Source organism: Lissotriton vulgaris, chromosome 3_1 (genome assembly GCF_964263255.1).
Source record: "Lissotriton vulgaris chromosome 3_1, aLisVul1.2, whole genome shotgun sequence".
NCBI classification, from domain to species: domain Eukaryota; kingdom Metazoa; phylum Chordata; class Amphibia; order Caudata; family Salamandridae; genus Lissotriton; species Lissotriton vulgaris.
In genome coordinates, this window is record NC_141689.1 from 330,987,898 (window position 1) to 331,012,712 (window position 24,815).

The window sequence follows — 24,815 nt, forward strand, 5'->3', positions numbered from 1 at the left end:
CGGAATCAGTTGTGTTTGACAGTATTTATGCCCCCCCATTGCAGTGGTCCCTGGCTGAGCGTTTGTTTGCGGTATGGGCCAAAATCCCAGAGTCCCGAGCGGTGCTGGGTGGAGATTGGAATGACGTGATGGATGTGCATGGGGACCGTCGGAGGCTGCAGGAGACGCTTACTACTGCCGCCCCTACCCGGCTGAGTGCGATGGTGGAAGGGCTGGGCTGGGTGGATGTTTGGCGACACATGCATGCTAGGGCCCGCGAGTATACATATGTCTCTGCCGTTCATGGTTCCTTTTCACGGCTGGACTACATATTTGTGCCTTGTGGGTTCCTGAGTAGAGTGCGGGAGGCTAGTATCCTACCTAGGGGGCTGTCTGACCATTCCCCTGTGGCCGTGGTGGTTGTCCTACATAGGACGAGACAACCAATTCAATGGAGGATGTCTCCGTGGCACCTTCAACAAGCTGAATATGTACAACACATACGGGCGCGATTGCTCACTACTGGCGAGAAAATCTGGTAGAAGACACAGATGTGACGGTCGTCTGGGAAGCCATGAAGCCTACTTTGAGGGGAATCGACATTGCGTGGTATGCGGCGGCCCGTCGCAAGCGCCGGGAGGCCATAGTTGCAGCAGCAGCTCGGGGGGAAGCTCTGGAGCAACGGTGTCAGAGGGAGGGGGACGGTGTGGCGGTGCGGCAGCTCCTGCAGGCGCAGCAGTCCTATGCATCGGTGTTACTAGATGAAGCCCGACAGGCGTGGTTGGCCACGCGGAGTAGGGTATATCAGTGGGGAGACAAGTCCTGTACTATGCTCCACAGGCTATGCCAGCGTACTCTGCAGCCACTTGCCCTGCCCGGCCTTACAGCGTGTACATGAGCCCCCTCGCGGCCATCGCACACCAACACAACCTCAACATAATCTCCTACGCCGACGACACCCAGCTGATCCTCTCCCTGACCAACGACCCCGCCGCCGCCAGAGCCAATCTGCACGAAGGGATGAAAGATGTAGCCGAGTGGATGACAACCAGCCTCCTGAAACTGAACTCAGACAAGACGGAGGTCCTCATCCTGGGCTCCTCGCCCTCCGCCTGGGACGACTCCTGGTGGCCCCCCGCCCTGGGCACCGCACCCAAACCGACGGACCACGCACGCAACCTGGGCTTCATCCTGGACTCCTCCCTCTCCATGACCAGGCAAGTCAACGCCGTCTCCTCGTCGTGCTTCAACATCCTACGCCTGCTACGGAAGATCTTCTGGTGGATCCCCACCGAGACCAGGAAGACCGTCACCCAGGCCCTCGTCACCAGCCGACTGGACTACGGCAACACCCTCTACGCCGGTACCACCGCCAAGCTCCAGAAGAGACTCCAGCAGATCCAGAACGCCTCAGCCAGACTCATCCTCGACATCCCACGAAACAGCCACATCTCTGGACATCTGAGAGACCTGCATTGGCTCCCCGTCAACAAAAGAATCACCTTCCGTCTCCTCACCCACGCACACAAAGCCCTTCACGATCAAGGCCCGAGCTACCTCAACAACCGAATCAACTTCTACACTCCCAAACGCCACCTCCGATCAGCCAGCCACGCCCTCGCCGCCGTCCCCCGCATCCGAAGAGCGACAACAGGAGGAAGGTCCTTCTCCTACCTGGCCGCCAAGACCTGGAAATCCTGACCGACCGACCTGCGCCTGACCCAAGACCACCTCTCCTTCAGGAAGAAGCTCAAGACCTGGCTGTTCGAGCAGTAACGGCACCCCCCCCCAAGCGCCTTGAGACCCTACGGGTAAGTAGTGCGCTCTATAAATGTCTTTGATTGATTTATTGATTGATTGATGGTGTCACCATAACGGACCCGGCGGAACTAGCAGCTAGCTTTGCCCATTACTACGCGGGGCAATATGCACCGCAGGATTGCCTTCCGGCTGAGGCGATTGATAAATTTATTGCCGACCTACCCCCGAGGACAGTCTTCACTGAGACGAGAGCCGCGCTGGACCTCCCCCTCACGGCGGAGGAGCTAGGAGATGCACTGGGGCAACTCAACGTGGGGAAGGCACCCGGGCCGAGCGGTTTCCCGTGTGAATTCTATAAGAAATTCCATCTCCAATTGGGGTCCCATTACAGGTCTGCGCTAGAGGCAGCACGAGAATTGGGTAGGCTGCCAGCTGACTGGCGCCACGCTGAGGTGGTGGTGTTTCAGAAACCAGGTAGGCCCCCTGATCGTCATGACTCGTATCGCCCTATATCTTTGCTCAATATTGAGGCTAAACTGCTGGCTAAGGCGTTGGCGAACCGTCTCCTCCCATATGTAGCCGACCTAAATCACCCAGATCAGGCGGGCTTTATGCCGCGCAGGGCGACGCGACACAATATTCGTCAGGCGCAGACTCGGTGAGTTGGACCTATCTGTTCGCGCTCCTGCCTCATCTCACCCTAGGCCCGGTGTTTATCTCATACGTCAAGCTGCTATATACGGGCATCACGGCGTCCGTGCGTGTCTCCGGAGCGATCTCGGAGAGGTTTACCATCGGCCGGGGGACCCGTCAGGGTTGCCCACTGTCCCCGTATTTATTTGCGTTGGTTATGGAGCCCCTCGCCTCTTGGGTGCGCATTGATGCGCAGCTGCAAGGCTATGCATGGGATGGGGCCTCACTGATAGAATCGCCCTCTATGCGGACGACATCCTCTTTTTTCTCACTGACTTACATAGATCGGGCCCCCGAGTGTTAGAGATTGTGCGTATTTTTGGCGAAGTGTCGGGCCTCTACCTCAACCCGCGTAAATCCACCCTATGGGTGCTGGGAGATGGGGCAGACACGGGCCCGTGGGCGTCAACCTTGCAGGTGGCGGCCGGGGGCATATTGTATCTTGGAGTGTTCTTGTCCGAGTCTGCGACGATTCGTGGGAGCGCAACGTGCTACCGGTGTGGGAGAAGGTCCAAACGGACGTTAAAACATGGTCCCGAATGCCCCTTCCCATATATGGTAGGTCTGCGATTTTTAAAATGGTTGCCCTTCCGCGCCTCCTATATCAGTTGCAGAACCATCCGCCCCTAATCGCACCTCAGTGATTCCGGCAGGTCAATTCCGTCCTAGGCCGCTTCTTGTGGGCCGGAGGTGCCGCCAGAGTGGCGCTGCGTACATACTTCATATCCACATATTGTGGTTGCCTGGCTACATCCGACATACTGTCATATTACCAAGCCTCCCATCTGTTAGTCTTAAATGAATGGTGGTATGGAGATGGAGGAGACCCTGCATATGCTCTGGAGCGCTCGCTGATGGGGAACAATACATTGCACACAATCTTGTACTCGGCCAGGCTCCGGAGGCGGCTGCCATGTGCTACGCAGGTGGTCTTTGGGGTTTGGCAACAAACGCTGCGTCGCATGGGCTGGTGGGGTAGGTTGATGGCAGAGACCCCATTGTGGCATGATGGGCGGCTCCCCGCGCTGGCCTCGCTGGGGGGGTTTGGATTGGCGGATGGGATTCTATTGGGATCTCTTCGCTTGGAGACGTTACGAAGGTGTAACTCTCAAGTCGTTCCAGGAGTTGCGGGATGAATTCCGCATGCCCAAGACTCAATTTTCAGGTATTTGCAGTTTCGTCACGCGCTTGCGCCTAGTCTAGTTGGGTTGGAGTCGCTCCCGGAGTTCAGCCCTGTAGAAGCGAAGGTTTTTATGAGAGATCTTGGGGATAAGAAGGCGTCCCGCATTTATCAAACGCTGGTTACCCACTGCTCCTCCTCCCTGCTTCCACTGAAAGACGCCTGGGAAAAGGAAGTAGGGCCCCTGGATGAGGATGACTGGAGGGAGGCATTGGAGTCCCCACGTGGGACCGCTATCGTGGTACGACTCCGACTAATCCAATTCAAATATTTGCACAGGGCTTATTATACACGGGAACGGCTGTGGAAGGCAGGCCTGATTGTGTCCCCGGAGTGTCTGCGCTGTGGAGCTGAGATAGGTTCCCTGCTACGTACTGTATGGTCTTGTGCGGGCTTGACTAGGTTCTGGAATGGTGCATGGAGTTGTTTGTCAGAGGCCCTGGGCTGGGATCTCCCCCGCACTCATCGCCTGGGTCTCCTACATGTGCTAGAGGGTGTGGGAGGGAATATTTATAAATGCCACCTTTTGCTGTTGGGTCTAGTGGTGGCCAAGCGGGACTTGGCACAGGCATGGAAGAATGAGCGAGCCCCCCCACGAGTGCGTGGAAGTCTGGACTGGATTATTTTATGGGGCTAGAGCGCCCAGTATTCGAGGCCAGAGGTTGCCCCCGAAAAAACACTACAAAATCTGGAAGCGGTGGGCCGACTATAGGGGTTTGACTAAGGAGCCCCCAGCAGAACCTGCCGATGATCCGGATCTGGACGATGGGCACCAGGCCTAGAGAGGCGCATGGCGCCTGGCATACTGACAGCACTTACAGGATGCTTAATGTGATCGTTTGTACTGGGTTAGGGAGGGATAAGGGGAGGGAAGTGGGGTTACAGGGGGGTTGTGGGAGGTGGTGGGGGTAAAGGGAGAAATGTTTCTTTCATTGATTGGGCTATCATGATATACTTGTGTTGATATTTGGCAGTGACCTCCTGATTGTGGAGAACTGTGTCTATGCCTTTACCTGATCAATCAATAAAATTGTTGTAAAAAAAAAACATACAACTAACTAAAATGCATTTACTCAACTGTTTTCAGGAAATGTCCCAGGGTTGAATCTAGGATCCAGCACTGTGTTAGTAAAAGTAATCAGAAAAGTAATTGCATTTTTACCGAAAAAGCCTATTAATTCCAATGTACTGAGTCTACTAAGTTTGTGCATTGCATTGCAACCCTTGTAAACTCGAATTGGTACAAAGTCCTGCTATATTTTGAAAGTATTAAACAAAAGAATCTTGTAGTTGAAAAGTATTTATATGCTTACCTCTACCAGGCTTGCTTGGTTCTAGAAATAAAGCAACAGTATATTTTTTATACAAACGCAATTGTCCTAGATTTCAGTTCTTGAGTGTGTGAATTCATTTGCTGACTGAGTATGTATATCAAATGCTTAACACTGTCCTCTGATACTGCCTTACTGCTTGACAAGCTACCACTTTAGAGAGTGAGGTTCTTTCTAACTGTAACCTCTGCCAAACCTCTAGAGACCCTTGGACTCTATACACTGTACCTCACTTTGATGCAGTATATATAGAGCCAGTTTCTTACAGAGACGTCGTACGCAAGCCAGTTCACCTAGTGCGACCACTCTCTCCTCAGATTATGAGCAGTGACTCAAGGTCGTTGTATTCACACAGAGAGCTAGAAATGTGTTAATTTCAATAATTCACTCTTGGTACTTTAATACTCCCTCACACCACGGACTGTGCCACATGCTGTTCCGCGCTCATCTGTGTCTGTCAGTCTGTGGCTTCGTCCGTCTCTCTACTTCTGTGTGGCTTGGCCCATAGTTTGAGCAGATGGGAGACCTGGGCCCAGGTGTGTAACACTTGTCGTCATGACAATGACATTCGAGCTCTGGAGAGACTCCCAGGCAGAGGGCCCCTGAGGCACAGAGATGTGTCACCAGGGTGGGGGACAGGGTTGACAAAGATTTCCTAAAACCAAACCCGCTCAGCAAGTGCGACTACCCCCTCGTCAGAGTATCAGTAGTGCCCCGAGGCTGTTGTTTTCACATGGAGCCCTAGAAAAGTGTCAAATATCACTCACTCTCTCTGTGTTGTGCAGATCCCTCTGTGCTTTGGTGACCCTGGAATTAAAGTTGCACACTTTTTTTAACAAAGAATGGCACTTTAAAATTGCCCATAATCCCTGCTCGTTATGTAAGCAGCTACCTACATCATTATCATATGAAATATCTTTATTGATGTCATAACTACACTTTCACCATTGCTTTATCAACTTTCTTGCTTCGTCAAAGTTACTTGAAAATGCCCCATTTGCCCACTTTCTTTCCAAGATATTCTCTCAGAGGGAGGAGAAGCCGGCCAAACCCTCCTTATGTTGGCCAGTATTGTTCGCTCTGGTCGCTTGTCACCGGGCGCTCATATAGAACTTTTACGCCTCACCACTTTCCCTTGAGGTGAGTGTCTCTCTTCCGACCCTGATGGAGCTATTGGGGGAATTCCGAAACGTCTTGATCCTCAGAGTCAATTAGGCTAAGTTTTGCTTGTTTCATCTGTCCCCGGTCCCTGAGGGTAATAGGGGAGCACTGCCGAGGTTCCAGTTTGAATGGTGTCACGGCACATACAGATGTTTATGTTTATGGGGTGTACATTTATCACTCAGATACAGAAGTGGGCTCTAATCGTCTCTCTTGTTCTGGCTGTCCTTGCCACTGTCTCCAATTGGCCAGGTGGCGATTTCCAAGATGCTTGTTCTGCACTGGGTCCTACACTTCTTCGCTGCATTGCTGTTCTCCCCAGGTGCCCTTTTTGTGACATCCATGGTCTTACCCTGGAGTTCATATGGGGCTGAGGCAGGAGGTGAGTGGCATTCTCCATCCTCCATCGCCAACTTCTTGAGGGTGTCCTTGGCATCCTAATTATGAGAACTACTAATCAGTGGTCCAGCTGCAATGGCCTATGCACTGGTTAGATGCAGCCTGAGAGTGGGCATCCATTAGTCGGAACTTAGAGGGGACACATTTGTTTACAGGGCTGTCAGAACCCCGGGCTCATGTACCACATGAGATGCACCAGAAGAGAGTGGCACATTGTTGCTGTTGTGTATGTGAGCCTAGCAGGGAACCCCACCCACAGTACACCACACTGAGCTCCACATGAGATGCACCAGATGAGAGTGGCACAATGTTGCTGTTGTGTATGTGAGCATAGCAGGGAACCCCACCCACAGTACACCACACTGAGCTCCACATGAGATGCACCAGAAGAGAGTGGCACATTGTTGCTGTTGTGTATGTGAGCATAGCAGGGAACCCAGCCCAAAATACACCCCACTGGCAGTTGCCTGCACTCAGGGAGGCGACCTAATGCCATTATGTCTCACGTTGAAAGAGGCAGAGATTAGCCAGATGGGAGACTAGTTCCTGGAGGGAACCCTCATGCCCTTTCAGGAGATCATGGCGATCTATGCTGTAGCGGTGAGACAATTCTTGCCATATCATACCGTGCAGCACAGACTGCTCGCACTCTGGGATTTAGACAAACCAAACCATATATATGCCCGATATTACACACAATCCTATCGCATAGGGGCACAAGGAAACTTACTACGGTACTCTGTCGCACTGCACTCGTCCGTTGCACTGGTGGACAGGGCTAAGGACCGTTAGATGGTGGATCTGCAGATGCCACTCATGGATGTTCTTTGGAAGTTCGGTCTGGACTGTTCCCATGAGGTACTGGGACAAGAATGATTTCCATATAGCAGGGTCTGAACTGAAGTGGCAAAGAGAGCTATAGAATGATGATGGATTCAACCCAGATCTGTGACTGTGGTGAGTCTGAAAAGTTTCAGCGCTCCGTCCATCATCTCTTTGTGTTTGCTTTGTTGGCAGGGTATGCCCAGAGGTGGGTCCCTAGCTCATTTTGGCACTCGATTCAAGCTAGCCTGGCTGATGAAGGGTGTTACCCAGAAACTTATCCCAGGATGCTTGTTTCCAGTTCACAGAAACCTGGTTCAGTCTGGACTGTTCACATGGGGCACAGGGTCAAGACTGATTTGCATATAGCAGGGTCTGAACTGAGGTGGCAAACTGAGCTAAAGAAAGATGATGGATTCAACCCAGATCTGTGACTGAGGGTGAGTGTCTGAAAAGTTTAAGCGCTCTGTCCATCCCATCATCTCCTTTTGTTTGCTTTTTTCTTTGGACCCAGGCATTGCAGCATGTATTGTGTCATATTGTAATTGTGTTTATACAGCGCTTACTGCCCCTGATGAGGTTTGGAAGTGCTTGTTAAGGTGGCATCCCTAAACCCACGTTTTCACTTTGCACAATTCAATTTTTTATATCAGACAGACCTCACGTCGAAACACATCAAAGAGAAGTTTCCGACATCGTCCCCTGAGTGCCCGAGTTGTCAATTTCTAGGGGCTGGTTTTTATCAGATGGTCTGGGACTGCCAGTGATTCAGTATTCCTGGTGGAGAGGTTTCTAGTGTTACTGCAACCTTAATGGAATGCTTGCTCCCACCCTCATGGAAATTGTGCGTACTCGGCCTCCGACCTAGGGCCAAGGGGAATAAATACTTGCACAAGAATCTCACCATTGTCCTCTTCATCTGACAAATCATGATGTCCTGGAAGGCCCCTGCAGACCTGGACGTACAATGCTCATTAGCCACATTACTGAGGTGGGCAAAAGCTGAGCAGGATGTCCTTGAGGAGATGTGTGTGCATGTGGTAGGTAATGCCGGAGGTTGATGCTGGGATCACATACATCCACAAAATAGAGGTGAAAAATTACACCCATCCACCCTGATGGTTACCCAGACCCTGGTAGTCCTCCCTGTACCATTTATGGTAGGTCTGCATAGCACACATGTCAATTGGTCCTTGCCCCACTGGGACTCCTATGGGTGGGCTAGACACCTGTTGTCGTGTACATATTGTTCAGAATTCTTTTGACGGGTGAGCTTTTAGTGGATCTCTAGCCGGCCCCTCTGACCCGCTGATCCGCTGGAGGGTGGCTGTTCACGCCGGCATATGAGCTTCCTTTGCACTTTAACAAACATGCTTGGCATGAGGGTGGGTACCTCTGAATGTTCCTGCTGGTAGTTTTGATACCCTGAGGTCTGGAGCCACGATACATACTACCACAAGCCACACCTACGCCGGGCTCTTTCTCTAGAACAGTCAGCTGCACTTGAGGCTGGGGGGCATCATGACTAGATTTAGGCGACTCCACTATGTTTGTTCTTCAGCCTGTTCACTATTGGGATTTTTCCTGCTAGCGTCATATTGGTGCTGTTACATATAAGTTTTCTGTAATTTTTCTTTTTTTTTCTCTGTGATAAATCCAATAAAGAATTTTTGTAAAGTGAAGTACCTTGTACACGTTTGTTCCTTTTTACTTTTGCTTTTTATATCGTCTCAGACATTATCATGTCAAATGTTTTGCTCTCGTTTGCTTATGAAAGAGTTGATTGTAATTTAAGGAGAGGACCATAGAATGATGTAAACTTGTTTATTCCAAGAGAAGCTTTCACATGGCAAGAACACCACAATTTGACAACGTTTTATTTCCTGTTTTATCCAGGAACTGGAAGAATTCATTGCAACTTCAGGAGATGCTGGCTTCATCGTAGTTACACTGGGATCAATGGTTTCATCTGTCAGAAGATCTGAACTGCTGGAAGAGATGAACGCAGGATTCTCTCTTATGCCCCAAAAAGTGATCTGGAGGTACCAGCAGTCCAAATGGCCTACCGAACTTCAGTTGGCTCAGAATGCCAGAATATTTGACTGGCTGCCCCAGAATGACCTATTAGGTAAGACTGTAGTGTAGTTCCTATTTTCCCAATAGGCCCTGCGCATTGGAATAACTTAAACAGTAGTATCGACGTAGAAGTGCGGATCTTCCAGGTCTCCACTGACTATGCTAAACTTAATTGGGTTTGTTACCAACTAGCTCAGAGGTCACTGGAAACTTTCTTGACTGAATAGGAAGTGATCAGCTTCCCTGGCACAGCCAAGAAGGGATTCAGTTTTCCAACAACCGTGCAACATGACAACTTTGCTCCTCAGATAAGAGTCAATCTCTAGGGTCGTGTGAAACAATAGACAGTTATTTTACCTAGTCAGTTGTTGTGCAGATTACTTTCACAATATGTAGAGAATAGTGAGACGGGCGTTTTCAATAAAGGGTAACATTTATTGAACAGTCTTTCTTCTCATACAAGAGAAATGAATTGCCACAATTGCAAGACTTGTTATTATAAAAAGTACGTACAGTAAAATGAGTATTGCGAAATAATACTGTAAAAGCATTGATATGGTTTCTTAGCCATACAATCGTTTAAAATGAATAAAACATATTTACATTCATATATACATTAGGCTAACGTACTCAACTGGTGCTTCTAACTACGCCTACCCCAGTGTACCTGGCCTAAGCCTAACACATGGAAGGGAGTAAGTAAGTAGCTTTAGTTAAGTTGGTTTTGCCAAGGTTTGCTTCAAGAATTCTCTCTAAGGGTTTAGTCAACACCATACCTCTGGAATAGAATGTTGGAGGTCTGGTATCTCCTCCCAGGGACTCGATATCCCAGTCACTCGCAAGAGTAGGCTGGAAACGCCGGAGCTGGATTTCTCGGCAGGAGAAAAGACAGCGTCTCTCTCAGCACGTCGAGGAAGAGGAGGGGCAGCGTCCGCGGCCAGCTTGCATCTGCTGGGCTCTTGCAGGGGGACGGCTGTTCAGCTCCTAAGTTCACCACACCATCGTTCGCTCGTTAGCAGCGATAGCAGTAGCGATAGTAGCTTCAGCGATGGTATTATCAGCAGCAGCTTCAGCGTTTGCTTAAGGCAACGTTGGTAATATTTATACCTGAAAGGTGCCTTGTTTGTCGTAAGTTTTTGGACATAAGACGTCAATAAAGATGTCACTAGGAAGTGATCGTCTATCAGTGCTCATTAGAGTTCTATTACTAATCAAAACATAGCAAGCGGGGCTTTCCCAGGGTGCTGAGTTTTTATCTCGTTGAAGAACTTGGAGTGTTAATCTAGGAATCTTAGATGGTGTCTTCTGCTGTGTCATTTGCACTAATGAGCTGCAAAGGAAGTTGCAGAGGAAGCGATTCTGAAATGTGGCTCTGTTCGTGTGAGGCCAGAGATGAGTTTCTGAATATTGCATTTGATTGGTTATGCCAATATAAGGAATAAATGGCTTTATAGCCGTATAGGGGCATAAAGGTCATAGGGTTGATCAGGGTCCTAGATTAGAACGCGACACCCACTCCACGAATTTATGTCCCTCAAATTACTAAAACTAGAGCAATAAGATGCAGGTGTAACATTGCCCACCCCAAAATACATATTTGCATTTGAAATAGGCGTATTTGAAATACGTGAAAATATAGGTGAAAATATAGGTACTGTACGTCTTTAAGCATAGAAATCATTCAAAATTATAGCATATGCAATCAATGAACGATTTTGCGAAAGAATTACACATGAAATATCTCTTAATACAGAAAAGAAGGGCGAGATAATTTCATCACAAAAAATTGCATTGCAGTAAAATGAGCTAGAGGCTGGTGTTAAGTTATTATGTCTCTAGATTTATCTAAAAATAGAAGTAGAAGCTTCTGTTCTTTATGAATAGGTCTACTTTAAGCAAAGAATTTTCGTGCCAGAAAAAGGGGAAAATATTATGAAGAAATAGTTCAATCCAAAAAATACATCATTTCAGACAGGCTCTCAAAGAATTGGTCTACAAAATCAGGTGACAGTTCGACCAAATTCGATAGTGCTGTAACTTGGCAGGTGTGAGAATGATTGCTGTCATCAAAGTCTGGATCAGTAATGCTCACAGAAGGTCGTACCTGGGTGATGTTGCTTTTGTCACTCGCTCCACTGTTACCACCTAGTCATAGTTCAGGAGTCTCAACGAATGCCGTCATCAGGATTGGTAGCCGCTGGGGACAACACAATGCGTGAGCCGTTATCGGACTGAGCAAAGTATCGATATCCATTGGTACTGCTGATGGAAGTGCAAGACAGATGTCCAACACGCACTCATCTCCGCATAGCATACATCGTAGTACAGGTAGTACAGGTAGTACAGGTAAGATGCAGGATTGCCATATCGGTCTGAATGAAAGGAACCAGGTCATGTTTAGATCTCTCAGCCTGGCCAATCCAAGTACTCTAGTTATTCTGTCCCGGTAGCGGATTGCTAGGATTGTTTCTTCCATCCTAGTAGGAGTCATGTCTGAGCTTCGGCTTGCCATATCGGAGCAGGAGGGTCAAAAATTAAATCCCTGCTACAAGTCCCAAAAATAGGGGTATGCCGCCAAAGACTGAATGGACAAAATTAGGAATGATTCCCAGAATTGCTTGAAATGGTGTTAGCAGTCCCGTAAAAATCGTCTTAAATATGCCTGGGATGCCTATGGCACTAGACATGTTAAGAATTTGGCTAAGCATTTCTACAAAATGCACGGGGCAATTTGTTGATAAAAGGTCATGAACCTCCGTAGCTGTCCTTGCAACTAGGAGATCATATGTCTCTTTTGATGACGTGATGGGCACTGTTGTCTGCAAAAGCACAGACTTCATTTTGCTTAAAGTATCAATTCGTATAGAAGAGAAATTCAGACGAGGCCAGATGGGAGTCTCTATGTCTCCAGGGCCGCTCGAAAACAATGCTTGCATACAGCATTTGACCATGGAAGTTACGCTTACGAGATAGGCTTTCCCTGGCAAAAGGCCACAACATCTGTGATCAGTTCTTAGAATGTAACTCCCATTCGCGAGTTGCATAAAGAAAGGCTCTATCTGCGTTGCAGGTGTGACAAGGTGGTGGCATGAAAGGTTGTTAGAATTACCTTCACAGGCTCCGTGTAAATTAATACCCTGGCACAAAAGTATACTACTTAGTGAACATTTACAGTTTTCACCACTAAGAAATACATTTTTGTTGCTGTCACTATAGCATGAATGTGTGTATGGTAATTTCCATGTTGACTTAACGTATCCTTTACCTAATCGTTCATACTGGCCAGTAGGTATGTATTCAAGGCACTTTTAAAATTGGAAAGTTATCGGAATTGTGATAATCCCGTGTATTATCCATTCAATGACAGAACTTTCTGACATTGTCAAAGGTAATCTCTCAAGTTTTTCGATGCTCAGGATTGTATAGTCTGCTCCTTTCTGTGCCATGCTGATTTGTTTATCAGTAAGGTTAAAGATGGAAAACAATGACGTTGTGTTGATTAAACGCCAAGGCACATAGCCTGAACGAAGATTTTGCAGCGTCCAGCCTAATTGTACAATAGAACGCAATTGCGACTGGCCATGCTGTAACATTAGCAAGTCTCTGTCTATTATATCAAAGGCAGATGATACAATATTGTCCAACGAATATATTCTGGAAGACAGAGTCATTAACCCATTGTCCACTACAGAAAGTGATTTTTCCAAATGAATACGATCAATTTCTCGTATTTTTTCTGCTTCAATTTGTGTGACTTTCCAAGCCTCGTTGTATGCAGCATAGATACTGGTCGCTATGAAACGCTTTTGACGCTGTTTGCGTGGTCCCATAATAAAATCGCGCAAATCAGCACCATCTTTAAGTAAAGATAAGTGTTGCTTAATTTCAGCAAGTGTGGATGATCCTAGCCATTCGAGGCAGAGTTTCCCTACACTGTATGTTCTTACTATCCCTGGATGTTGTCTCTGGGAGTATCTAGGGGCTTGTCTGGACATTGTTAACCCCTGTGTTTTGTTCAGGAATCTATCTTGACAGTTGTTTGTGTCAGTAGGCCAGATTAACACGCCTAGTTCTAGGACACCCCCGCGCCGCACGGCCACCAGCTGCTGCGTGTGCCTCCCCTTCCATTGTGCCTCGCTGCCCGACTGCCGCCTCGTGACCACGCCCCCTCCTTCGAGCGGCGTGGTCCGTGTTCTGCGCTCTTCTCCCTGTGCCCCTGGTGTATTTACTGTTTACTGTGTACTGTGCAGAATTGTATTTGTATTTGTATTTGCCATAATTGTTGTTTATTCCGCCGTATTGCCTGTTTTTTTCCCGCCTGCTGCCGCCCTCCGTCTTCCCTCCCCGCTCCCCGCTTCCCGCCACCACCGCTGACCCCGCCCCTTGTTCCTTCTGTTCCCTCCCCGCTCCCGCCTCCCAGCTGCTCCGCCCACCCGCGCACTTCGCCTTATATGGCGACCGTGCGAACACGCAGCGGTCACGCGCAGCGGGCGCGCCGATTGTGCGCCGAAGGCGCGCCAAAGGTAAGCCCGTCTACGCCCGTCCGCGCCTGGACCGCGCCCAGTGCCAGGACCCCTGGCCCTCGAGGACCCCGACCGACCCACCTGACGTACACCGCCGCCACCCTCATCGCACTCAACACCGGCCGAGTCCCGGGATGCTGCAGAGCCACCCCACGACGCATCCACGGACCCTTCAGCTGCAACACCTGCAAGTTCACCTGCATCCGGACCTGCCCGACACCAGCACCTGCCAAGCCGCACACCAGCAGCAACCACCTCAAGTGCATCCTGCTCAACACCCGCTCCGTCCACAGACACGCCATCGAACTCTGGAACCTCCTAGACGCCACAGCCCCTGACGTTGCCTTCATCACGGAGACCTGGATGAACGCCTCCTCAGCGCCCGACATCGCCATCGCCATCCCAGAAGGCTACAAGATCACCCGGAGGGACCGCAACGCCAACCAGGTAGGAGGAGGAATCGCCATCATCCACAAGAACACCATCAGCATCACGACCAGCACCGACAACACCCCACCCTCCGCCGAACACCTGCATTTCCAGATCCACACCGACCCGAAGACCACCCTCAGAGGCACCCTGATCTACCGACCTCCGGGACCACGCACTCAATTCAGCGAGGACATCGCCGACTTTGTCAGCCCGCACGCCCTCCCCTTCGCTGACTACATCCTCCTGGGGGACTTCAACTTCCACCTGGAGAACAACAACGACTGCAACACCAGCACCCTGCTCGACAACCTCGCCAACCTTGGACTCAAGCAGCTGGTGTCCACCCCCACCCACCTCGCCGGACACACACTCGACGCCATCTTCTCATCCAGCAAAGACATCACCTTCAGCCACGCCACAGAACTCCACTGGACGGACCACAGATGCATCCACTTCACCTTCAGAAAAACGACGATCCACCACCACCAGCAACAGGTTGCCCGAAGAAGCTGGAACAAGATCACAGCCGACCAGCTCGCCGCTTCCCTGAGCCAGCACCCTCCGGCCAGCTCAGCGAACCCCAGCCAGGCCGCCGACAACCTCTCGAAGTGGATCAGCAAATGCGCAGACGAACTCGCCCCTCTGAGTATCCCGCCCAGCAGACCCAGCAGAAAGAGAGCCCCATGGTTCACCGACGAACTCAAGAGCTCCAAGAAGAACTGCCGAGCCCTCGAGAAAGCCTGGAGAAAGGAACCCACGCCGGACAACAGGACCACCCTCAAGCTCGCCACCCGGAAACACCACCAATTGATCCGCACCGCCAAGAAAACGGCTTTCAAGAACCGACTGGACAACAACGCACACAACTGCAAGGAACTCTTCAACATCGTGAAAGAGCTCTCCAACCCCAACGCCGGAAACAACGACATCACCCCATCGCAAGACCTCTGCAACTCCCTCGCCTCCTACTTCCACAACAAGATCGCGGACATACACAACAGCTTCAGCACTCAACCGACGCACGCCACGACCGCAGCAACACCACCCACCACCACCCTCCGTGCCTGGACCCCGGTCAACACCGAAGACACCGTCCACATGATGAACTCCGTCCACTCCGGATCTCCGACCGACCCCTGCCCTCACCACGTCTTCAACAAAGCCGACGCTGTCATCGCACCCCACCTGCGGGACATCATCAACACCTCATTCGACACCGCCACCTTCCCCGAGAGCTGGAAGCACGCCGAACTCAGCGCTCTACTCAAGAAACCTACAGCAGACCCCACCGAACTCAAGAATTACCGCCCCATCTCTCTACTCCCGTTTCCAGCCAAAGTCATCGAGAAGACCGTCAACAAACAGCTGGCCGCCTTCCTCGAGACAAATGGATCCCTCGACCCATCGCAGTCCGGATTCCGTGCCAACCACAGCACCGAGACCGCCCTCATCGCCGCCACTGACGACATCCGAGCCCTGATGGACAACGGAGAAACAGCGGCCCTCATTCTCCTAGACCTCTCCGCGGCTTTCGACACGGTCTGCCACCGCACCCTAGTGCAGCGCCTCAGCAACGGCGGAATCCAGGAGAAGGCACTGGAATGGATCGTCTCCTTCCTCGACGGAAGAACACAAAGAGTCCGCCTACCACCGTACAAGTCAGAGGCCACCGAAGTCATCTGCGGCGTCCCTCAAGGATCCTCGCTGAGCCCCACCCTCTTCAACGTCTACATGAGCCCCCTCGCGGCCATCGCACGCCAACACAACCTCAACATAATCTCCTACGCTGACGACACCCAGCTGATCCTCTCCCTGACCAACGACCCCGCCGCCGCCAGAGCCAACCTGCATGAAGGGATGAAAGAGGTAGCCGAGTGGATGACGACGAGCCGCCTGAAACTGAACTCAGATAAGGCGGAGGTCCTCATCCTGGGCTCCTCGCCCTCCGCCTGGGACGACTCCTGGTGGCCCCCCGCCCTGGGCACCGCACCCAAACCGACGGACCACGCACGCAACCTGGGTTTCATCCTGGACTCCTCCCTCTCCATGACCAGGCAGGTCAACGCCGTCTCCTCATCGTGCTTCAACATCCTGCGCATGCTTCGGAAGATCTTCTGGTGGATCCCCACAGAGACCAGGAAGACCGTCACCCAGGCCCTCGTCACCAGCCGACTGGACTACGGCAACGCACTCTACGCCGGAACCACCGCCAAGTTCCAGAAGAGACTTCAGCGCATCCAGAACGCCTCGGCCAGACTCATCCTCGACATCCCACGACACAGCCATATCTCCGGACACCTAAGAGACCTACACTGGCTCCCGGTCAACAAGAGAATCACCTTCCGCCTCCTTACCCACGCACACAAAGCTCTCCACGATCAAGGCCCGAGCTACCTCAACAACCGCATCAACTTCTACGCTCCCAAACGCCACCTCTGTTCCGCCAGCCACGCCCTCGCCGCCGTCCCACGCATCCGAAGAGCCACTACAGGAGGAAGGTCCTTCTTCTACCTGGCCGCCAAGACCTGGAACTCCCTCCCGGCCGACCTGCGCCTGAACCAAGACCACCTCTCCTTCAGGAAGAAGCTCAAGACCTGGCTGTTCGAGCAGTAGCGGCACCCCCCCCCCCCCAAGCGCCTTGAGACCCTACGGGTAGGTAGTGCGCTCTATAAATGTCTTTGATTGATTGATTGATTGATTAACCACTTTTTCCAATCAGGATGTGTTCTGTTTAAATGTAAAATTTTGGTTACGTCTATCTCAATATCTGTTGTTGTATTCTCAGGTATTGGCTTTGGAATAGACGGTTTGTTAAGGACTTTAATCTTAGCTAGGCCAAGACAGGATGTTTGGTGAATTGTGTCATTTAAAAACATCATTTGTTCTGGTATCATGCAGGTTCTGAATAATGCTTCTAGGCCTTGTACCTGCCACTCTTTTGTACCCCAGATGGTTTTTGTTTCAATGTTATTTTTCCAATAATCAAAACCAAATGACATCATTTTTTCATAAAATGCTTCTGAATATATCAATTTAGTATTTGTCAGCATTGTTTTCAACCCTGTTTTATCTAACAGTTTATAATAAAATGTTTCTGCATCACTGGTGTTAAACCCTTAGAAGTACTGAAATTTCTCATAGAATGTTTTAGAACTGCTTTCAGGTAGTGTAGCACAATGTTCCCATTGGTTATACTTAAAAACATTTCTAGGCTGTGCAGATTTGTGCAAGTAATGATCGCCATAATGTGTGAAGCAGAACATCTGTTCATAACTAGACGAACCTTGTAAATAATCATGTTCTGTGAATCTAGCTGACATTACTAAGTCAGACATCATGTTATTAATACTTTCAAGTCCCAATCATCAGAGAATGTATTAGGTTTTACAAAGTCACTTAAGGAAACCTTGAGTTGATGAGGATACTTCAGGATCTACCGGACCATAGGTTTCATAGTCAGTTTTTTCCCATACTACCCCATCGGGTATTGGAATGGCTGTGACCTTTACTGTTGACAGTTCTCTTTTCTTCACGTGGGATGATCTGTGTGGTTTGAGCTAAGTTGATGTTCTGACTTGCTGTGTCCATTGTACTATATTTTCCCTCAATGAATTTTCCCAAACAAAGTACCATGATGAGCCAAAGCAGGAGGAAAAATATACCTAGACCAAACCAGAACTCTAACCATGGGGAAATAAGATAAATCTCCTTGAGTTGATGAAAGAGTTCCGTTGCTTTTTCTTTAAAAGTCTTTTTTGTTTCTGGCATCACTTCGGGGTTGCTTTGATCCTCAGAAAAGTTATCGAAGTTGATGAAATAGCCAGAGGCAGTTCTGTCAATTGTTGGAATTGTTCTTTCAATTTGTCTTTCAGTAGCACATTCTGATGCCACATCATTGTAGACTGGTGTTTCTTGACAAACTGTTTCAATCTGTGTCTCAAGAGGCACGAGTTCCATGGCATTATTGCATAGTCCCTCTCTGTGCACTGCAGGCTGATCGAATGTGATTAGTCTTTCAGTTTGAACCTCTTGGATTGTTGAAAGTTTGGATATTCTGTTGTTTCTTGGGAGTCCACTGGGCCTACTGTTGATTAGAGGCCACATGCTTGTGGTTTTACCAGGTCGATTGATACAACTCTGTTCTCCTTTTTACCAGCAAGGGGCGGTAGTACTACTGATCTTGTTCCGGTTACTGCCAAGACAGGTACTGCTTTTCTGTAAGAAGGCCCAAATTCCTTCTTCACCGCTATTTTTTCTCTGACTAGATCCCCAATCTTTGGAATCCAGACAGGCCTTGCTGGGGCTGGTGCTTGTGGTGCCTCGTCAGTGGTAGCTGGCTGTTGCTTTAACTTTATGTTGCTTAAGGATTTTCTTGTTTCATTCAAGTCATGTAAAACAGCCGAACGATCTTTGATGTCAAAGTTTGTTTTCTTATCTTGTACCACTGATACCTGACTATCTAAGTCCTGAACTCGCATTCTAGTTCCGAACAATAGTTCGTATGGGCTGAAACCTTTTAGAGAATTTCTTGGCAAATTATTAAGACTGATCTGGACACTTATTAAATGTTTGACCCACCCAGCACCCGAACCTAATACCTTCGCTGTTATAGATCGCTTTATGTCCCGGTTTTTTCTTTCTACCACACTGTTCCCTTCGGGGTGTGACGGACAAGAATACCGCAACCCAACTCCCATGCTGCCCATGGCCTCCTTATAAGCTCAAGAGCTGAAAGCAGGACCCTGGTCAGAATGGAACATGGCAATTGCGTATGTGCCGATAAAGACTCGCAGATCTTTTATAACCGTTCTGGCGTCAGCCGAGCGCTGGGGGCCAAATTTTTTTAAGTGGATTTAGCCTTAATGATTAATAGGACGCAGGATGGCATGTAGACAGCGTTACGCTGTTCCTGATTGGTAGCCGATAGCGTAGTTCACTACTGCGATCCCTGTCACAGTCGGGAGAGGTCTTTACATATATTTGATGTTGCACGCTCATTCCCGGCCACCAGTATACTGATTGTAATTCAGTCAGCGATTCCTTGATCTTTTTGTGCCTAGGACCCAATCCCATATGTGCGTCTGCTATTAAAAATATTCTCCTGTTCATGTTTGGAATTACCCTATCCCCCACTCCAGGGATTCGAGCAAAAGGAACGGAGTTTGCATCAATTACGTATGCATAATTGAGTGGATAGTTCACGGGTAGTGCTGCACAGTCGCCTTTTACGGACGTTTTTACTGCCAGCATAGTTTCCCCGTCTATGTATTTTTCTGAACGATTTTTTGTGGCTACGGAAGCCGGTTTAGTTGCTTCCGCTGTGGCTGTGTTAGCCAATGAATTCCCTGCAACGTGAACGCCATCACGTTGAAGACTCTGTGCGTGTATCACGTGAGTCTTTTGTAGTTCTTTCTGTAAAAGAGCTACCTGTTTCCAGAGCAATTTATGCTTTATTGTGGCACCTGTGTCATCTTTGTAATCATTTTCAATCCAGCTCTGCAACTTATTATTGTAAGAGTTGACGCAAAAATGAGAATCGCACACGATTAGTGTCGGAAATTCACGTTCCGCATTTTCAAGCGACATCTTTAAAGATCTGATTTCAGCTCTCTGAGCCGAACAGTACTTCACTGATTCAGTTTTTGTTATTTTCGGTCTGAATTTACCGCTCAGCCAGCGACCTTTAACAATCGCATAGGCTGCATCGTAGGATTTGTTCTCTACGTTGAAATGCTGTACAAATCTATCTGTATAGATTATACAGGCGTACTGTGGGAGAGGCAGAAGTTTGATTGGCAGAGGATATTCTTCTTCATAAGTCAATTCATTCAGTTCTTCAAATTGCGGGGCGAAATAGTATTTCACATATTCCGCTCCAAGAGAATTTATACACTGTATCCAATTCGGATCCAAAGCTTTAGCATTAGGAATGCTTGCTTTAGTTACCTCTTCTAAAGCTGGTATGGGTGTAACGATTATTATTCGTTTACCTTGTGCTAGGGGCCTTTCTTTTGCTACAGCAGTATGAACCGCAGTTAGAATTTTCTCAGTTGAACTGAATTTTATTTCAGCCTTTGTGTACAAATGTGATTTGTAAGCTATTGGTACCTTTTCTCCCACATTAGAGGTCAGGTACGTGAATCTGCATCTTCCTGGGATGACTCGGATTACAAGATTGCGTGTATTGTCACGTGTATCTAATTTTGTTTTTGCTAACATGTCTGTTTGCAGTGATCTCAAAATTTCTGTGTGTTTTTGAGTCCAATTGATTTGTTTAAAATCAGGTTTAATTCGTTCGTAGAGAGGTTTAACCCTTTCTGCGTAATTTAGAATGTAAGTTCTACCGAAATTCAGGAAACCTAGGATCGATTGTAAATTCTTCAGCGTTTTTGGAGCTTGAAGCACAGCCCACTTCTCTAAGAAGTTGTCCGCTAGGCTTTTTCCTTCACTTGATAATTCGTATCCTAAAAATAATACTGTCAGATGGGCAATTCAAGACTTTTTAAAGTTGAATTTGTAACCCTCTGCTGCGAACCCAAGTATAATGGTGTTCACTCTTTTCAAGTGAGTCTCCAAGTCGTCGTCTGTGAGATAGATATCATCTACGTAAGATAATGCCTCATCATCATATATTTGTAGTAACTCTGTTACTCTAGCTGAGAATAGTCCTGGGCTGTTCTTGAACCCCTGTGGGAGCCAACAGACATTTTTCTGAGACCCCATTACTGAGAAAGCGGTCAAGTATCTGCTTTCTGGTGCAATGTTTCGACAAAAGAAACCATTCGATATGTCTAATGTCGTTTTATATTTTTTCCTAACTATGTTGTTCATTAGTGCAGCACTATGCGAATTTTGTACTGCAAAAGTTTTGCAACATGCATTAAAGTGTCTGTAGTCCAAAACTAGACGATATGAATTGTCTGGCTTGGAGACAGGAAACAAAGGATTGTTCATTTGAGAGGTGCATGTTTCAATCACCCCCTGATATTCAAGTTGATCTAAAATCTCCCTGACTTGTTTTTTAGCTTCTTGCTTAATGGGATACTGCCTTTGGGCAGTTGGTTCACTTTTTAATTGGATTTTGTGAGGAGGATAATCCTCATCCCATCCTACATGATTTTTATATAATGCCGGTGCCCTGCCCATTTCCTTGCATAAGTATACTTTTTGTGAATCTTTTTCAGCTAACAGAATATCATAGCCTTTTGAGAGTTTATCCCAAAATAGACCCTTCATTTTCCTAGTCTTATCACCCTCTATACGCAATGTTATTTCGTATATCTTATGGGGCTCGCTAAGTCTGGTGTCGGCAGTTTCAACCTGAATGTATTCATTCGTGTCCACTGTCTCCAGATGACTCATCAAGATATTGCGGGCTATACTGATTTCTGCTGCACTGTCTAGCATTGTCTGTGCCCACTCCCCGTTTTTCAACTGTGTCCTCAGTATTCTCGGCATGGTTGATTACTCTAATACTGGCTACCTTCTTTTTTGGAAATTGAGATTTTTTACTCTGAGCATGTTCCTTGTCTTTGGACTTGGTGTGCTCTCCTGGGTCTGACCGTCCCCTTCTTTCCGATTTCTGCGAAAAAGATCGAGAGGGACGTGTATCAATACTTTGATATCTATCATGCTTCTTCAAATTATCCCTATTTCTAAGGTTATATCTTTTCTCAGAGTGCTGCCTCTGGCGAGACTGGTGTTCTCGAGTCGGAGTTCTTTCCCTCCGTCGAGGAGACCTTCCTCTGGACTGGAAAACTTTTTCCTTGGGAGTGGATTGTTTATTTCCATCCCAGCTCTTTTTAGGAGTGTTTGAATTATTTTTAATAAATAATTTTACTAACTCTCTATATGTCTTTGTTAATTCTCTTTAACTAAGAGTTCTTCACTTGACATTTTATCAATGTCCGGATGTAGTGTGTAGCTGGCTAGAACCGGCCACGTTGCTCCTGGTCTACCTAGTGGACCGAGCCTGGTAATATGATCATTATGTTTTAGGGCGCCATTAAACCAGAGCAGGTGCTCTTGGAATTTTAATGGGATTTCAATCTCCTCGAAAGGAGCGTACTCTCCCGGTGGATCCTCTATTTTATAATAGTGGAACTCATGTGTTGCAGCGTTTGCTGCTGGAAATTTTATCCATGAATAGAACACCTCTGTCTGCCAATATTCGTGTGCCTCTATCACGAAGACGACTGTGCCACCTTGTGTGGTCAGTCCATTTTCTATAAGTTTTGACGTTATAGATTTTCTTAAATGTGCCGGGATGATTATTGCACCCGGTTCAGTAGTACCATTGGGACCCTGCTGAGTCGCATTTACTGCGGGTGCAGTGGTTCCGTTTTCTCCTGGCATTTTATAAATGCAGGTTTTGCAGAGCAGGTCTACAGGGAGACAAAGATTAGGTGCACAATATTTTGGAACACTGTATCCTTCAACGTTGAATAAACCAGAGCTTTACATAGGGATCTCTTCCTACTAAGGTCGGGCGGATTTTAACCTTTCACCCACTCCAGACGTCTATTGGAGTATTTACGGGAGAAAGGGGTCTGTGTGAAAAATGCACGACTGAGTTACTCTAACGTCTTGCGTTAGTTTATCGCCTTACCAAACGTTTGGGCGCCATGTAGTGTAGTTCCTATTTTCCCAATAGGCCCTGCGCATTGGAATAACATAAACAGTAGGATCGACGTAGAAGTGCGGATCTTCCAGGCCTCCACTGACTATGCTAAACTTAATTGGGTTTGTTACCAACTAGCCCAGAGGTCACTGGAAACTTTCTTGACTGAATAGGAAGTGATCAGCTTCCCTGGCACAGCCAAGAAGGGATTCAGTTTTCCAACAAACGTGCAACATGACAACTTTGCTCCTCAGATAAGAGTCAATCTCTAGGGTCGTGTGAAACAATAGACAGTTATTTTACTCAGTCAGTTGTTGTGCAGATTACTTTCACAATATGTAGAGAATAGAGAGACAGGCGTTTTCAATAAAGGGTAACATTTATTGAAAAGTCTTTCTTCTCATACAAGAGAAATGAATTGCCACAATTGGAAGACTTGTTATTATAAAAAGTACGTACAGTAAAATGAGTATTGCGAAATAATACTGTAAAAGCATTGATATGGTTTCTTAGCCATACAATGGTTTAAAATGAATAAAACATATATACATTCATATATACATTAGGCTAACGTACTCAACTGGTGCTTCTAACTACGCCTACCCCAGTGTACCTGACCTAAGCCTAACACGTGGAAGGGAGTAAGTAAGTAGCTTTAGTTAAGTTGGTTTTGCCAAGGTTTGCTTCAAGAATTCTCTCTAAGGGTTTAGTCAACACCATACCTCTGGAATAGAATGTTGGAGGTCTGGTATCTCCTTCCAGGGACTCGATATCCCAGTCACTCGCAAGAGTAGGCTGGAAACGCCGGAGCTGGATTTCTCGGCAGGAGAAAAGACAGCGTCTCTCTCAGCACGTCGAGGAAGAGGAGGGGCAGCGTCCGCGGGCAGCTTGCATCTTCTGGGCTCTTGCAGGGGGACGGCTGTTCAGCTCCTGAGTTCACCACACCATCGTTCGCTCGTTAGCAGCGATAGCAGTAGCGATAGTAGCTTCAGCGATGGTATCATCAGCAGCAGCTTCAGCGTTTGCTTAAGGCAACGTTGGTAATATTTATACCTGAAAGGTGCCTTGTTGGACGTAAGTTTTTGGACATAAGACGTCAATAAAGATGTCACTAGGAAGTGATCGTCTATCAGTGCTCATTAGAGTTCTATTACTAATCAAAACATAGCAAGCGGGGCTTTCCCAGGTTGCTAAGTTTTTATCTTGTTAAAGAATTCGGAGTGTTAATCTAGGAATCTTAGTGTCTTCTGCTGTGTCATTTGCACTAATGAGCTGCAAAGGAAGTTGCAGAGGAAGCGATTCTGAAATGTGGTTCTGTTTGTGTGAGGCCAGAGACGAGTTTCTGAATATTGCATTTGATCGGTTATGCCAATATAAGGAATAAATGGATTTATAGCCGTATAGGGGCATAAAGGTCATAGGGTTGATCATGGTCCTAGATTAGAACGCGACAAGACACACATTCATTAAAGAGAATATTATAGCTCAAGTAGTGCACACAACCAGAAAAAAATATTTACACAGCTTTCAAAGACTCTGTTTAGAAAGAATTCCCAGATAAATAACTATATTGTATGATTTCCTGAAAAATCATCAGTTGAAAGAATTTTATGGTTACATTCGAAGACCTATTCAAGTTACGTTCCAAACCTATTCAAATTCACAAGTTGTTGTGATGTAGGCAAGTGTGACTCCTCTCAATAAGGACCTCATTACCTCACCTGGTATCATGGATTATAAAAGATTTAATCATTTGTTCACATTACATAAGACATCAACATTGACATCACTGAAGCCTTCGGACATACCCTGCACCCAGCACTCCTGCATTGAAGCAC

The 24,815-nt window shown here is 47.8% G+C and overlaps 1 protein-coding gene across 1 annotated transcript in view; it reads left to right on the top strand.

The window, feature by feature from the left end:
• Nucleotides 1–24,815, top strand: part of LOC147726410 (UDP-glycosyltransferase 3A1-like) — a 351,985-nt gene that overhangs the window by 250,261 nt on the left and 76,909 nt on the right. The window contains exon 5 of the mRNA XM_086960533.1: nt 9,223–9,454. Coding sequence (XP_086816659.1) covers nt 9,223–9,454 — 232 coding nt within the window. The remainder of the gene's footprint in view (nt 1–9,222; nt 9,455–24,815) is intronic.